The sequence below is a fragment of the Hippichthys cyanospilos genome, chromosome 18 (assembly GCF_059441005.1).
Source record: "Hippichthys cyanospilos isolate Australia breed blue-spotted pipefish chromosome 18, RoL_Hcya_1.0, whole genome shotgun sequence".
Lineage (NCBI taxonomy): Eukaryota > Metazoa > Chordata > Actinopteri > Syngnathiformes > Syngnathidae > Hippichthys > Hippichthys cyanospilos.
In genome coordinates this window covers 3,595,250-3,612,195 of record NC_142386.1, presented here as the reverse complement: position 1 = coordinate 3,612,195, position 16,946 = coordinate 3,595,250, and the positions used below count along the sequence as shown (strand labels likewise).

At 44.1% G+C, this 16,946-nt stretch overlaps 1 protein-coding gene across 2 annotated transcripts in view; it reads left to right on the top strand.

The window, feature by feature from the left end:
- LOC148408499 (cell adhesion molecule DSCAML1-like) overlaps positions 1-16,946 on the top strand; it is a 51,939-nt gene that overhangs the window by 31,050 nt on the left and 3,943 nt on the right. The window contains exons 11-32 of one of the 2 annotated variants that reach the window (XM_088440793.1): positions 247-423; positions 890-1,089; positions 1,717-1,813; positions 1,921-2,049; positions 2,128-2,295; positions 2,389-2,459; positions 3,054-3,294; positions 4,685-4,831; positions 6,026-6,181; positions 7,873-8,012; positions 11,439-11,592; positions 12,054-12,171; positions 12,656-12,819; positions 12,901-12,999; positions 13,944-14,132; positions 14,248-14,535; positions 14,676-14,831; positions 14,911-14,941; positions 15,110-15,228; positions 15,339-15,491; positions 15,819-16,019; positions 16,097-16,408. In XM_088440793.1, coding sequence (XP_088296919.1) covers positions 247-423; positions 890-1,089; positions 1,717-1,813; positions 1,921-2,049; positions 2,128-2,295; positions 2,389-2,459; positions 3,054-3,294; positions 4,685-4,831; positions 6,026-6,181; positions 7,873-8,012; positions 11,439-11,592; positions 12,054-12,171; positions 12,656-12,819; positions 12,901-12,999; positions 13,944-14,132; positions 14,248-14,535; positions 14,676-14,831; positions 14,911-14,941; positions 15,110-15,228; positions 15,339-15,491; positions 15,819-16,019; positions 16,097-16,408 — 3,510 coding nt within the window. Of the gene's footprint in view, positions 1-246; positions 424-889; positions 1,090-1,716; positions 1,814-1,920; positions 2,050-2,127; positions 2,296-2,388; positions 2,460-3,053; positions 3,295-4,684; positions 4,871-6,025; positions 6,182-7,872; positions 8,013-11,438; positions 11,593-12,053; positions 12,172-12,655; positions 12,820-12,900; positions 13,000-13,943; positions 14,133-14,247; positions 14,536-14,675; positions 14,832-14,910; positions 14,942-15,109; positions 15,229-15,338; positions 15,492-15,818; positions 16,020-16,096; positions 16,409-16,946 lie in introns of both variants that reach the window. The other variant, XM_088440792.1, reaches the window with a different exon arrangement.

Genomic DNA, 16,946 nt, shown 5'->3' with positions numbered 1-16,946 from the left:
TTGGTATTTTATCCAGAAACCTCAATTCGAAACAACATTTTGCGGGCCACATAAAACGATGTGGCGGTCCAGATCTGGCCCCCAGGCCTCGAGTTTGACACCCGCGGGCTAAATGAATCAGCAAAAGTGTTGCAATCCCCTTTTCATCCAGTCTAATATTTTTAACCCAACTGTGTCTTTTTTTTTAATGCATGCCACCGGTTTTAGAACCGCTCAGTCAAAAACCAACCTCGTTTTGTTGCGCAGGTGTAGGAAACCCGCAGCAGTACCATCCAGTCCCTCTAACCGGTCGCATCCAGATCATGTCAAACGGATCGCTGCTCATCCGACACGTGCTGGAAGATGACCGCGGATACTACCTATGTCAGGCCTCCAACGGAGTGGGCTCGGACATCAGTAAGAGCATGATCCTCACTGTCAAGAGTAAGTGTCAATCATTTTTTTTTTTTCTTCATGGTGTATACAGAGGTCTGAGATTTCTGGTGGGCAATCAACTTCTGCCCTAGGGCGTGGACCAAACCTGATAAAAAGCCCGCGTCCTGACTTAACCGGGGCTAGATTTCCTCTTGAAGGATGTGTTCCATCCAATGTTGCTTTGGGAAAAGGACTGATGAATTAGTGATGAAAACAAAACCACATGAACCCCTATAATCAATAATCTATGCCCGAGCCGAGGAGAGATCGAAGCGGGGGCGTGGAACCGGGCGGGCGGGGCAGATGCGGCCGGCGTGGCTCAAAGCGTGAAATGGAAGAGGAAGCGGAGAGGTTGAGATATAGAGATACATTTGGAATATATCCTCGCTTTCCATCACCTCTTCCCCGCATCCTTGTCTCATTATTGCATGCAATTCCATTTGTCACGCTGACACGGCTCTCCCATGTGTCTCAGTTCCCGCAATGATCACCAGCCACCCCAACACCACCATGGCCAGAAAGGGCCAGACCAAGGAGCTGAACTGCACGGCTCGAGGCGAGCAGCCAATCATCATCCGCTGGGAAAGGGGGGACACGGTCATCGACGCCGAGAGAAACCCCCGATATTCAATCACCATCAACAAGAAGGGCGATGAAGTCATCTCAACCCTAAAGGTCAGATATCGAGCGTGTTGGACATGACACGTCTGATGTCTTCATGGCTCAGGAGGAAGAATTATGGCTGTTTTTTTTAAATAATTAAATGCATGAATAATTCATAAGCGTGTATAGGGTGATTGTTGGCAGCCTTCTTCTTTTTGATAGCAATACTTGCTGTTAATCTTTGTCGTTACCGCATAGTGTAAAAAAAAATTGTAATCGTGAAAAAAAAAAATTTTTGAAATAATGCAGAGGTAAGAATTGAAGAAATTACATAGGGATTGTTATTTTATTTTAACTGAAACTAGTGGTATATGCACTGTATAAATTGTATTGGATTATAAGGTGAACGGGCAGCTTTTAAGAAAATTGAAGACCTTTTAGGTGTGACTTATAGTGCAGAAAATATGGTCATTTCTTTTTTTTAAGGAAAATTACTATAGCGGTGAGATAGTTCTTTAAAATTGTTTGGGGGGAAATTCTGTGTATCAAAAGTACTAGCGATATCTGTGTGTTATCAGGATCTGTGACTGGTATCGAACATCTCTTGTAACAGTGACTAATCAACTCTTCAGTACTTGTTGGAAAAAGTGGTATGAAACATTTTTAATTATAGCTAATTTTGATCTTTGTTGCTTACAGCTGAACCCAGCGGACAGAGGAGATTCTGTCTTCTTCTCTTGTCACGCCATCAACTCCTACGGAGAAGGTCGAGGACTCATCCAACTCACTGTGCAAGGTATCATGCAAACGGAACGTTTCTCAAAATCTCCTCTTCGTGATATGTCTTAGAGATCCGGTGGAAATATCTGATCTTTCCAATTCTGTATTCCCGTGCACACAAAGAACCACCAGATCCCCCTGAACTGGAGGTAAGGGAGGTAAAGGACAGGAGTATGAACCTACGCTGGATCCAAAGGTTTGACGGGAACAGCATCATCACAAGCTATGATATTGAGTACAAGAACAAATCAGGTACTAAATGCCCTCACGACAAGTTCTCATGATTTCTTTCATGATTTCAAAATAAATCCCAATCTCTCCCCTTATCAGACTCCTGGGACCATATGTACACAACCAGGAACATCTCACCCACCAACAATCAAGCCAACATCGTGGAGTTGCACCCGGCGTGTGTGTACAGCATCCGCATGTATTCCTATAACAAGATTGGCCGGAGCCTTCCAAGTAAAGAGCTGACAATCAGTACAGAAGAAGCACGTGAGTGACCTTTCTCTCATGTTAAAAAAAACAAAAAAAAGACATTTCAGAATTTTGAATTTTTTAATTTATTCATTGTCTTGCCTTCAATAGCACCTGATGGACCACCAATGGATGTGATCCTGCAGCCCATGACATCGCAGAGCATTCGAGTCACATGGAGGGTAAATTAATGACTAAATATATACATACGGCTCATTGGTAGAGTGGTTAGTACTTCTGCGTCGCATTTAAGAGACTCTAGTTCGGCATTCCTGTGTGGAGTTTGCATGTTCTCCCCGAGCCCGCGTGCGTTCAATTGTCCTTAGATGCGATTGGGTGCATGAATAGTCGTTCATTCCAGTGTGCCCTGCGATTGGCTGGCAACCAGTCCAGGGTGTCGCCCGCCTACTGCCCGAAAATCAGCTGGGATAGACAACAAAATATGTGCCAGCGATGCCATGGAATCGCTTCAAAGCGCTGACTCAGCATCCAATCAGATTGCTCTGATGTCATCTCCATATTGTTCACCATATGTCTCTGCTGCTCAAAATCCTTAGGAGCCCTAGCTGAATGACGCGGGAGGATTACTTTTATTTGTTGTGACTTAATGATTGTGAAATAATAAATAAAATACAAATATGAACCTGCAAATTTCGGCCATTTTGGTTCGTGCAAATCAATAGCAAGCACACTACTATTGAGCTGCTATGTTTATTCAGAAAGTTGGGACCCCCTAAAATTTTACACCATATATATTTAATCTTTATCTCCTCAAGGCCCCGAAGAAGGAGCTGCAGAACGGCGTTATTCGTGGCTACCAGATCGGCTACAGAGAAAACGGCCCGGGCAGCAACGGCCAATACAGTATCGTGGAGATGAAAGCCACTGGCGACAGTGAAGTTTACACCCTGGACAATCTTAAGAAGTTTGCCCAATACGGAGTGGTGGTCCAGGCCTTCAACAGAGCTGGGACGGGGCCTTCTAGTACGGAGATAAATGCAACCACACTGGAAGATGGTAAGGAAGACGCTTATGCTTCGGGGAAAGTGCAAAGATCTGTTTTCGTGTTGCCACAATGGAACCTAAAAAAAAGAAAAATGGTTGAATTGGATTGTAGCACCCCCCCCATTATTCTCCCACCTTTAATTAGCACCCTCATTAGGCTGTCAGAAACCAAGGGAGAAACAAAGAACCTTATTATGCTCCTTTCTCACCTTCTGTTTCTCATCGTCCTACTGCTTTTAGTTCAATCCGGGTCAAATATTTCCCTTTGTTTTTCTTTTTTGACGATGATTCTCTCATTCGGGCCCATAATGTGGCTTGGCTTTTGCCGTTAGTGTTTTGGCACATTCATCATGGTGGGATGGTCTTGAAATTGCCCAGATCACCCAACTTTGGTTGATAACATCGTCATATAAACATTTTTATTTTCAATCTCTCAAAATGTTCACTGTCATCAGCCCTATCTATACATTTTTATATTTACATATATATTCCAAGGCTGTTTTGTTTTGAATAATTTTCATTTTGTGAGGGGGAAAAAAAACGTTAACAGTTATTCAATGCTGCAGATTTCGCAGGAATATTATGTGTTGGATGAAATAAAACGCTTCCCTGCAGCAAAATAAAAGCTTTCATGCAACATTTAGTTTTTGGATCGAAGCCTTTGGTCAAGTACCGCAATGCATAGCAAGAACTTTGCATCGTGTGAGTCAGGCTAAGCCAGTCAATGAAGTCATTGAAAGGCTGGCAAACATCATAAATTGTTTGCGAGCGCCCTCCGGTGGTTTGGGGTCCCAAAACAAAAATTTGTATTGCAAAACATTCTCCAAAATGAAAAATATTACCAATTTTGAACGGCAGTAAATGAACCTGACGGGGGCTAAATTTGACATCCCCATGTGGACAACAGAACGGCATGTTGAAAGTTGACATGTTTTGACAATCCGTGCAATATTTTAGCCTCCTGGTGTTAATTTTTGTATGCTTTTCCTTTGATAGCCCTTATCAAAAACATCTAAAAGCTCGAGTTGGGTCAAAATGTCCCCCAGGGGTTAAAGATGAACACTGCCATCTCTAGATGTTATGCGCCACATCTCATCCGCCCCACCCTACTCATTTGCATTTGATCCCCTTAAGGTGTTCCTCTTGAACTATTCTCTCTCACTTTTTCTCCTCCATTTTAGAACAAGACGCCATTGAGAGCTAATTTGACTGATTTATTCCTGCAGTGATTGCCCGTGGTTTGCCTTGTTGAGAAGTTCCTCAATTGTCTGCGCTTTAGCAGACTAGCTAGATCTTCCGGGCGGTTTTAACAACGACAATAACCCATGCGGCTTGCCGTGCTAACGGAAAAAGTCACCTATTTTCCAGATGCGGCACTAACACCTCCCCGCTATCTCCCCAGTGCCCAGCGAACCCCCACAGAACGTACGAGCCATCTCAGTCACGTCTGATGAGGCGGTGATCACGTGGGCGGAGCCTCCACGGCTGACGCTGCACGGTGTGCTGAAAGGCTACCGGGTTGTGTTTTGGTCCCTCTTCCCCGACGGAGGTGGGTGCTGTGGGGGCCGGGCCCAGTGGCCAATGCAGAGTAATTATCATCTATATCATTCTAAACGTCACCAAACAGCCCCTCCCACCTCACTGTCAATGTCGTTGACGTGTTGAAGTGTGTGTACCTCATAAAGCACCACCTCTTACTGTGTTTTTTTTTATTTATTTGTAGAAGGTAAAGGGGTAGTCAAAACCATAAAATTCGTTACAATAATGTTCGACGTATCACCGCTAGTCTAAATTGCGGGAATACTCTTTGTGGAACACAATTTAAGCAACAAAATCAAGCCGTTTTTAACATTTGCAGCGAGTGGCCATTTTGCAACTTGCTGCCGACTGAATATGAGCTCAGGTAACTACCGAGCCACGAGCGATATCCTTTTCTGTGATATCCTTTTCAGTCGGGAGCAAATGACAAAATGGCCGCAGCCAGAGACGCATAGGAATGGATGGATTGCGCTCTTTATTTCATATTCCACAAATACAATATTAATCACAATACCGCTTTTAGACTAGAGGGGCTGCGTACAAAATATTATTGCAAAGATAATCTTTGGGTTGACTTCCTTTTTATCCGTCTTTGTGCACAAATGTCATGTGTTTGTTGTAGGAATAGCGTCTGTGTTTCAGTGCTATTAATATTGGAGATGCAATCGGAAATCATAAAATTATATTTCATATCGTACTCGTAGATGTCCTGTGATTTATGCTTGTCTACAGTGACCTTCCGCGCCAAATAACTCATAACACACCTTAGAAAAGGTGTATAATTGCAAATAGACGCCACAAAATGGGATTAAAACACAATTTTCATTGAAATTAAACTCAATTCACATATTTCCAAGATGTCACAAACGGGCACATTCATAAATGCCAAAATGCAAATGTGTGGAAGTTCACTGTAGTTAATAAAGTGATACTAAACTTATTTTAGCCATTTTAGCAGTAAAAAGTTAACATTTTACACATAACTAATTTGATTAGGTTTAAAATAATTTCTCCTGTACATTTAAAAACGCATTTTCCACTTGCTGTTGACTGAAAATGATGACATACACTCCCGACAACTTATTTACAAATTAAAAAAAATAATATTAGGATAAAGGAGAGTTTGAAAAAAGCTGGCATTGAACGAGCGAATATGGGAAGTACGCGCAGCGCGCATTCATGAATGAAATCCTTCAATTCTTAGAGTGGGGAGAGATGCAGAACATCACCACCACACGTGAGCAGGTGGAGCTGCGCGGACTGGAGAAGTTCACCAATTACAGCGTTCAGGTGCTGGCATACACGCAGGCTGGCGATGGCGTCCGCAGCAACGTCCTGTACATCCAAACCCGTGAAGATCGTGAGTCCACACGCGATGCATTTACAAAGCTTAATTTGAAAATGAAATAAAACCTGTAATTCCATATAGTATGCATCAGGTTAGTGCCTTTGCACTTTCAAATGCACTGATCGCCTGCATGGATCATTTTTCCGGCGGACTTTGACCCATTATGAAGCGAGAGCAGTGGCATGGCAAGGGCACGGGGGGGACGCTATTATCTCCATTTCGAACAAACTGGATGAGTCCGAAGATGACTACAGATGACGAGCGGGAAGGAGAAGACGTCCAGAATTTAAATGGGAGGAGATATTTGGTGCCTCAGATAGAAATACGGGATATTTCAGTTTCCAAATGATCAGACAAGGATGATACAGCTGATGTGCTTGAGCATACAAGAGGTTGGGGAGTAGATAAACGGGTGTTGGGTTGTATCTCAAACCCATGACAAAAGCTCATTTATGCTTGGAAGCTCCATTAGTGGTGCTAATGAGAATTAAGAGGCTTTGGGTACAAGGCTCAGAATGGGGAGGGGGGCGGGGTTCTCCCTCCCGCAGCATATAGCGCAGCGGAGTCAACCATCATTCCGAGCTCGCATCCTTTCCATCAGCCCCCTCGCCATAGGCAGAAAGGATTAACTCTTGTTGGATTAGAAAGAATTAATTTTGTGCTTACACCATTGGAGGCGGGATTATTGTCAGATCCGCCACCCTGTATCGAGGAGGGGGCACGGCTGGCAAACGCGGGCTGAAGACGGGAAGATAGACAGAAATCATGCGGCCTATTTACTGTCAAGTATCTCCCCCGTATCAGTGCAATGCATCATAATCCGCCAATCGCCGAGGTGCTTCTGTTTCCTTTGTACTCCTCATCTGTTCCTCTTTATCGTAACGTGGGCCGCACAGGGCGGAGCGGGGAATATTCTGCTTCCCGGCATCCTGGGAACCAGATGGGATTCAAGTCTTTGCACACCCACTGTACTTTGGCACGGAGGTTCATTTATGACATTGTGATTCCCGTCGCCACCCATCTTGACTCCCCCGGGATCAGCAGCTATCAAATCATGCTCGGCTTGTAAAAGCTGCCCTGTTACATCCTATCTGAGTAGTGGCTGAATAGCGGGATCAGGGAGGCCTACATTTTGGGGGAAAAAGGAATCGGTGATGGATTTACGCGGGCTTGGCGTTACGTTGCGGTGCCTCTTTTTGTAGGCCCACTGTCAGGCGCACCTAATATTTATGTCAGGGCTTGAATAGGCTGGACGCGGTCGACCCCGAGGCTCGCTCTCACGCTGTCTGGCGCTATTGTGCGTTTGGTGTACCCGTGCATTTTCAACTCCTGGAGTCTTTGCCTTGATTACTTCCAATTGAGCGTGCTAAGCTCCATCCAGCGCCAAGCTGAAGTGGCTGACAGAGGATCAGACATTAGCGTCTAATCTGTTTGCGGGTTTGTGAGTCGGGAGAACGCTGGGTGTCACGGCGTCAGAACTGCTGACCAACGTCTGAATGAACATATGTCACCCCTGGCCACGCAAAGGCGCTCCTTTCCGGTCCTTCCCGAGCAGCTTAGTGAGGGATGAGACTAAAAAGCTGTAAATGAGCCTGATCACTTTAATAGGCGCCAAACACTCACCCAAGAATAGACGCCCGTGAGTAGACAGTATATGCCCGCCTTGCTAATCCGCCCCCATGTTTTTTTTTTTTTTTTTTTAGTTCCGGGTCCACCAGCTGGCATCAAGGCGGTTCCTTCCTCTCTTAGCAGCGTGGTCGTGTCCTGGTTGCCTCCCCATAAACCTAATGGCGTCATCCGCAAGTACACCATTTACTGCTCCAGTCCAGGGTCTGGACAGCCGGTAAGCCAATCACGAGACCACATGAGAACAGGTTTGAGAATTATGAAAAATGGCAAGCTTAATGTGAGCATGATGCCACAGGGTGTTGGCGAGCACACCCTGTGGCACTATCGGAACGAATACTACGTTTTTACCACTGTACAAGTGCGCTCAAACATTTTTGCAAGTACCATATTTTCCGCGCTTTAAGGCGCTGCGGTTTAAAAGGTGCACCATCAACGAATGGAATATTTTAAAATTGTTTTGATGTATGAGACACACCGCACTATAAAGAATAGAAGCTGCTGTTGCTGCGGTTGCATTATGCATCCACTAGATGGAGCTGCGCTAAAGGGAACGTCAACAAAACAGTGGTAAAATATGCCATGCATTGGTGCGCCCTATAGTGCGGAAAATATGAGACAGCTCAAGGTGTTAGCAAATGTGTTTGAACAAATCATCAAATACGTTTAAACATATTTGCAAATATGCCTAAACTAGCTACGCTTAATGCTAAAAACGTAGCATTTGTTCCCATAATATCAGGGGATGTAAAATGCTGACTATAGCATTTAGTAGTTTACAAGTATGTTTGATCGCATTTTCTAGTTTGTTTGAAGGTATTTGCTGCTATGTTAGAATGTATTTGCAATTATGTTTGAATGTAATTTTCAAAAATGTTGAAATGTATTTGCGAGTGTGTGTGAACGTAATTTCAAGTACGTTTGAACATTCTTCATAAATACGTTAGAATATATCATTAACGTTTGAACATACGTAAAAGATTTGCCGTTTAAAAAATGTTTAGTCCATAGTGGCAGCTTCACACATAGAAATGGGATTGTATATGTATGTATTAGGGTTGGGCAAGATTGTTCAATAATAGTCTCAATTTTTTTTTCATTCCTTTTGGATGATAATGATTTTCACAAACCCAACCAAACTTTATTTAAATGTTTGATTTATTCAAAAATAGGATGCAAAATATTCAGCGCAATAACGTACACAGATTTCAAATCAATTGCATCGTAAACTTAACATTGATAGCTTGTGCAAAACGTAGCTATTCCTAGCTTTTACATAACTTACTTAATGTCACAATTATGTAGCTATTGAAAACTATTGTACAAAACATAGATCTCACTACTTAGGTCGTTTAAAAATCCTCCGTTTCAAAAATGACAAATTAATCGAATTAATCAGATTTATTGCCCGGCCCCGGTTTGTACGTGTCTTTTTGTCACTCTTTCCCTGTGTTTGCACCGTCGCCTTATTTCCTGCCCTCCCAGATGAACAGATGAGGTTGTCTTGGCAACGTGATGAGACGTAGATATGCAAATGAGGCCGAGAACAAGCTCACACATGCACAGTGCCGCATCAGAGAGGCGCACAGACATCACATTTCAGCCATTTGCTATTTATACCCCCGTGTGTGGCATTTCACTTTTGGTTATATCATGCGCACGCACACATGAGTGAATTCTGATATCTCGCACTTTGTTGTTGTCCCCCAAAAACGCTCCTCAATTTCTGTGCACGAGCGCAATGTAAATGAGCACGGGCTGGGAGACGGGGAGGGAGGCTGAAAGAAAGGCACCATTAGAGGTAGGCAGAAACTGAGGGGAAATGGGGGGGTAAGGAGAGAGATGAGGGGAGAGAACGGGGGCGGGGGGGTGTAGAGTGACAGACGAGCAGGGGAGGAGGGGGGGAGCAGAGGAGGGTATCAGTCACATCGAGATGAGAGTGCTTTTGTCCGTCTTTTCATTATCTCCCCGTATCACTCCCCGGATCACCACAACACGGCCGCTATTCTGGAGGAATGTTCGCCCCCCCCCCCTTCACGCGCGCAGATACACACACGTCCTCCCTCCCCGTGTCCCTCCATCCTCTCGCTGATTTAGACTGAGAGGGAAAGAAGGGGAAACAAATTCTGAAGGAGCTGAAGATGAACAGATTCAAGAGACACAACAGGAGATTGACTTGAGAGAATGCGGCGTTTTCGACGCCTCGCCATACGTGTGTTTGCATGCCTGGAGGCACAAGTGGGGAAATCATTCAAAAAGATACATTGCTAGGCCACATCAATGCATTTAGTTATGTATTAAGGCAGCAAAATACACTGTCCTTTTGTTACTAAGCCCAAAGAGTCAAAATAATTTCAATTATTCCTTTTAAATGGTTAATTTCTCCCGCTGTTTCATCCAACGTTAATAAAAAATACATTTTTAATTTACCTGCTAAATTCCTGACACTCTTTTCGGAAAACATGATTTGGAGTCTAATGAGAGCTGGGTCAAAAATCGGGCCTTTTCCTAAATAACGTCACTATCACACTGAAGGAATAATTGTATTATTTAGAAACATCATTTAGAGATGGCCAGTAAAAATAATTAATCTGCACCTAGCAGATTACTAAATTAATTAAATGAGTAATCATGTAAAATCATCCAAATGCTCAGGAATTTAGTTCCTCATCAGGAAATATTCTCAGACTTTTTTAGTCCTCTATGAAGGCCAAATAAATGTGTTGAGTCAAAATAAAACATCAGCAAATATCTGGTTTTACATTGAATGAATATCAACATTTTTGCAGGTATTCCAAAATGTTTTGCCATGGCATGTGCATGTTCTACAGTTTCAGTTTGTTTGTTTTTTTTTAAAGAAGCAAATAAACGTTTTTAAGATATAATGAATCAATTAGACCTAACACTACATAATTTTGAATACTCTTGGTCAATTGATGAACTCTTAATTATAATGTGTTCTAGGTCATTTTCTAAAATGTCATTAACAAGCTAAAGTATAATGTTTTCTGCAAAATCTCCAGACAAAGTAGCGATGCGTTGAATCAAAACAAAACATTAGGGAATAAGCTGTTTTTCTGACCTCATCTGCCGTGTCATGTTAGTGCATTTCATACACTTTCAGTTTGAAAAAAAAAGCCTTTTTATTAGAAAAAGAAGGAAATACACATTTTTTTTTTATGCAATTATTCGGTTGTAGCCCTAGAATCACCAGATAATTTTAAGTTCAAATGATGAACTCCATAATGAGATCAAGGTCACGTTCTAAATGTTCATGTTAACAAGCTAAAGTATAATGTTTTATGCTAATCTACAAAAAAGATCATTTTTACGTGGAACAGATTCTAACCTTGAAATCCTGCATAATTGAATAAACAATGTTTTGAGGTGTTCTGCTCTTTATTTCTAAGGAGGAAAAAAATACTGTACTATGAAATGTCAAAATATTCATGATTCTGCTGGCTTTATTCAAAGCAGGTTATTATTATTATTATTATTAATACAGTGATTGTTTCCTGGTAGAAAGTTTACTTTATTTCCAAACTTGTAATTTCGAATACTCCGCTGTGGCATGTCAGAAATGAAATCCATTAAAGGCCGCCATCCGCAATGGTTTAACGCCGAGACGCCCTCTCCCTCTCAGGCTCCCAGCGAGTACGAGGCCAACCCAGAGATGCTCTTCTACCACATCACGCACCTGAGCCGGGGAAAACAGTACCACATCTGGGCCGCCGCCGTGACCACGGCCGGCCGGGGCAACATGAGCTCAAAGGTCATAGTGGAGCCGGCCGGCAAAGGTGGGTGGCGTCGCTACGGTTACCGGCCGCCGCGGCCTGAAGATGGCTACGAAACAGCAACGTGATCTCCCGTTCACGCGCGGCTCTCACCACCGGCCCGACGCGCCCCCTGGCTCCGGCCGCACTCCCCGTTATTGATTGACAGCCGTTGTATTGATCGAGTGCCGGCCATGTTGCGAGAAATGTTGTTGTTAATTATGCGGTGATGAACAGGGCCTATCTAGTCCAAAGTAAAATGACCCTTGGGGAGAGAGAGAGCGGACAGGAATCAATAGAGGGAGGATCTATGGGTTGAAAATAGACTGGAGATGCTACGAGGTCAGCGGAGGGGCTCGGCCCCCGCCATTAAAAGCCTCCCGCTCAGACAAACTGGGCCAGTCGGGTGGCAAACAAAAGATGCCACCTTGTTTGGGTGTGTCTCTCCAACGCTTTCGGTGATGCCTTTGTGTCTTGCTTGGCAGTCCCAGCCAAAATCTTGTCCTTTGGGGGGACGGTGACCACGCCCTGGATGAAGGAAGTACGGCTGCCCTGCAAGTCTGTGGGCGAACCGGCTCCGACCATCAAATGGACTAAAGATAGGTCAGTGGATCACATCGTAAGGATGAATTGTGGTTTATTATATTCAGCCGGGGGGGGCTGGTATGTGTGTGTCTATATAGATGGATAGATAGATAGATTATCTATATCTATCTCTATCTATCTCTATCTATTTCTATCTCTATCTATTTCTATCTATCTATTTCTATATCTATCTCTATCTATCTCTATCTATTTCTATCTCTATCTATTTCTATCTATCTATTTCTATCTCTATCTATCTATCTATCTATCTATCTATCTATCTATCTATCTATCTATCTATCTATCTATCTATCTATCTATCTATCTATCTATCTCCATCCATCCATCCATCCAACACTGGACATATTTTGAATCGCCACCCATTATAAGTGACACGTTTCTTTATATTGCTGTCAATTTAAATGGGAGCGTAGCCACCGCAACATTCATTTCCCAACTGTAAAAAAGAGGTTATCAACATCCGCCTCATGTCATTCGCCAGCGAGGACTCGGCCAATCCGGTGACAGCCGACAGTCAGAGGCAAATCTTATCCAACGGCACGCTCGTACTGCGTTCGGTGAAAGCAGAAGATTCGGGCTACTACACGTGCACGGCCACCAACACGCTTGGTTTTGACACCATCATTGTCAATCTGGTAGTGCAAGGTAAGGAAAAGATGAGGCAGAGGTCTTTGAATAATTTTTTCGCAGCAGTACACAAGTCACATCTTGTTTGTTTACCTCTAGTTCCTCCGGACCAGCCCCGCCTGACTGTCTCCACTACTTCCACCTCCTCCATCACCCTGGCTTGGATTCCAGGGGACAACGGTGGAAGTTCTATCAGAGGTACAACAGCCAACATTCACACCATACTTGTGTCACTGATTGTTGGCGAAAAAAAAGAACATGATTTTTGTGACACGTTATTTACACTTCACCTGGGTGTCATGGTTTAAGACTGCGGTTCTCAAAGTCCTGTATGGCTGAAAAGTAACAAATATACTTGTGAAATTGAATGTTGGGGAATAAAAAGAGGGTCCCGACCTTAAGAAGTCTGAGAACCCCTGCTTTAAGCTACTTCTAAAGAGGCAATCGAGATCTGAGCCACTTCTGCCACCCAGTGGTTGGTTGATATATCTGTGGATTCTTTTGTTTTTTTATTCTTGCGCCTAACTCGGGTAGGCAAACTTTAATAATCAAAGAGCCGTTTTGGCTGTCTTCCATGGGGAAAATAAAACCAAACACCACAAAATAATAATTTAATATGATAAATAATAATGATAATGCTCAAACCTCAGAGACGCTTAAATCAAAGTCAAGCCATTACAAAATCTTACTTTTGTAAAATCACATTTACATTGCAAACGGATTTAAGTTATCATTTTAGTTTAATGTTAGAAGCACCACCATATTTGCAAACGCATTTAGATAACAAATAAACAGCTGTAAGTTTAGATGAAGTGCTAAATTTCCCAAAGTCATCAAGACATTCAGACTTTCACTTTTGCAATGTATTTCTCCCCCCCCAAAAAAGGACCGTTTTTCTGGACTTGCCAAAATGTTTTGAGGTATTTAAATATGAGCGTTGTGATGCCAAAATTGTTTACGTGCAGCGACTATATTCTGGAACTTTCTAAAGTCCCGCAACCTGCTTTAAATAATTAATTATTACTCATAGCCGACGGGGTGTTAAAATACGACGTAATAATTTGTGCTTCTACCGGTACTGCTTTGTTTTCCAGTAAAGTGAATCCGATTACGTCAATGAAAGCTTTGCTATAATTGCGTAGGCTTCGTGCTGCAGTATTCGGTGGACAACACCGAGGAGTGGAGGGACGTTTTCATCAGTTCCAGCGAGCGCTCCTTCAGGTTGGACAATCTCCGCTGCGGGACGTGGTACAAGGTCAAGCTGGCGGCGAAGAACAGCGTGGGCTCAGGGCGCATCAGTGAGATCATTGAAGCCAAAACGCACGGCAGAGGTGAGCAGTCGCAAGGGAGGAGTCGCCCAACGGTTCTCGCTCCTCACCGCAGTCGCAAAGGAGTCGCCGCCCAACGGTTCTCGCTCCTCACAGCGGCCGCTCCGCTTCTCCGCAGAGCCCGTGTTCAACAAGGACCAGCCGCTGCTCACCCACATCAACTCCACCCACGCGGGCCTCAACCTGCAGGGATGGACCAGCGGCGGCTGCCCCATCACTGATATGATGCTGGACTTCAGGCCCAAAGGCACTTGGGCCTGGCAGAGCCTCAAGGCCAACTCCACCGCTCAGCTCTTCCTCAGCGAGCTGCGGGAGGCCACCTGGTATGAGCTGAAAATGAAGGCCTGCAACAGCGCCGGCTGCGGCAACCAGAGCTCCCAGTTCGCCACCACCGATTACGATGGAAGTAAGTGTGTGTCAAAGTCGCAAAAGAACTACCAGAGAAGGTCCGAGCAAAGTTATTTCCCACTTCCTTGTTTCCCACCGCTGCAAGAAATTCTCCCGGTCCATCTCGCTGCCTTCACAACATGGCCGTTTTCCAAACAGGTACCATCCCGCCCATTAAATCCGCCCGTGGGGAAGGCGACGATGTGAAGAAGTTGTTCTCCATCGGCTCGCCTGTCATTCTGGTCACCATCGGCGTTGCCCTGCTCTTCATTATCCGCAAGAAACGTAAAGAGAAGAGACTGAAACGACTTCGAGGTAAAGGAAGTGAAATAAAATCACGTATATTACGACTTGTGAAGCATTCATCCGATATTTTAATTTTGCCCTTTTATAGATGCAAAGAGCCTTGCTGAGATGCTCATCAGGTGAGATGAAGCTTTTATTTTAGGTGGAGATTTCATATATATATATTTCCTGTCAAGAAGCTCAAATTCTGAGCGTTTGGACAATTTTAGCAATCTAAATGAATGATTATCGTAAATTTTCATCTGTCTATTGAGTTTTGCGCCTATTTGCTGTACTCTTGTGTTCAGTAAGAACAATCGCAGCATTGACACGCCGGTGAAGGGCCCGCCGCAGGGGCCACGACTCCACATTGACATCCCCCGTGTTCAGCTGCTCATTGAGGACAAGGAGGGCATCAAACAAATAGGTGTGCACTTGACTGAAATGTCCGTTTTGTATATGTTGGCATTAAAAATGTCACATATTCCTTTTTCCCGCTGCTAACCATTAGATTTTGTCTCCATCTGTTTGTGAAAGGAGAGGACAAAGCTGCGGTGCCAGTGACAGACACGGAGTTCAGCCAATCAGTCAACCCGCAGAACTTCTGCACGGGCGTGTCCCTTCACCATCAAGCCCTCATCCAAAATTCCGGACCTTTGATTGACATGTCAGATATCCGTCCCGGCACTAGTAAGTTGTCCTTTTTTTTTCTCCCCCCCCCAACGTTTCCTCAACAGTTCAAAAATTAAAAAAATGGAACTATGTACTATGGAACTCCTAAGTAAAAGCAGATGTTTTTTATTCAGCAGATACCATTTTTTTCATGTATGTGATTTGAAAGTAATTATGCAGAAATGTGAAAGGTTCTGATACTGTTTCATGCCACTGCCACATACTTACATTTGTTCTCCCTGTCACGATATGTCACTGCCATAATTAATGTTTCAAACCAATCGAGTGAAAGTGGAAAATTGCATTTTGATGCTCTCTCCAGTAATCATTTGGACCTTGTATCAGACCCTGTGTCTAGGAAGAGCATCAAATCGGCTCACAGCTCCAGAAACAGATACTCCAGCCAGTGGACGCTCAGCCGGCCCAGTCAGAGCCAGTCCACGGCCTCTGCGCGAACTCTGACCTCGGACTGGCGGACCATGGGCTCTCACGGCATCACCGCCACTGAGAGTGACAGTTACAGCGCCAGCCTCTCCCAAGACACGGGTGAGACACGTCGGGGACATTTTTAGCACTCGCCCATGAAAAATTTTAATCATTTATTGATTTTGACGCGTCTCCAGATAAGGGGCGTAACAGCATGGTGTCGACCGAAAGCGCCTCGTCCACCTACGAGGAGCTGGCGAGGGCGTACGAGCACGCCAAGCTGGAGGAGCACCTGCAGCACGCCAAGTTCACCATCACCGAGTGCTTCATCTCCGACAGCTCCTCCGACCAAATGACCACGGGCACCAACGACCCGGCGGACAGCATGACCTCGCTCAGCACGCCCTCCGAGCCGGGCATCTGCCGCTTCACCGCCTCGCCGCCCAAACCGCAGGACTACGACCGCGGGAAAAACGTGGCCGTGCCCATTCCTCATCGCGCCAACAAAAGTAAGTTGACCGCAAACTGACACTTGGTGCAAAGGAACTATGTTTTAGTCAGTTGAGGAGCTTCTTGGTAGTGGTTTGCCACCATCTTGTTGCATCCTTCGGCAATAAACCACATCATCATTTTGATCGTCGTTTTGCGAGCTAGTTTAATTGGAATTTGTACAAATTCTTCGAATGTCAGCTTCTCAGCCATAAATATGATCCAGATTATGTCATAACATTTGCATCCCTAGTCAATTGTTTCAATCCTTTCACACTGCCTGTCCTTAAGCTCTAAAGTTTGCAAACCCTTAGCATAGAATTACATGAATAATTGTTTTTCTTCCCGTTGCATTTTGTGGCCCTTGCGTTTAGCTTTTTTTTCAGTGTGAGACTAATCTGTATAAACCCTGTGAAAAGTGGTTAATATTAGTTGAAAGTTGATTTATATTTTTTTCTTGAGATAGTACTAGGAAGGATATCCTTTTAAACATGCCATTTTTATCGTTATCTTTTTATAGTCACCATGGTGAGTAGGGGGGAAAAATATTTTCCCTTT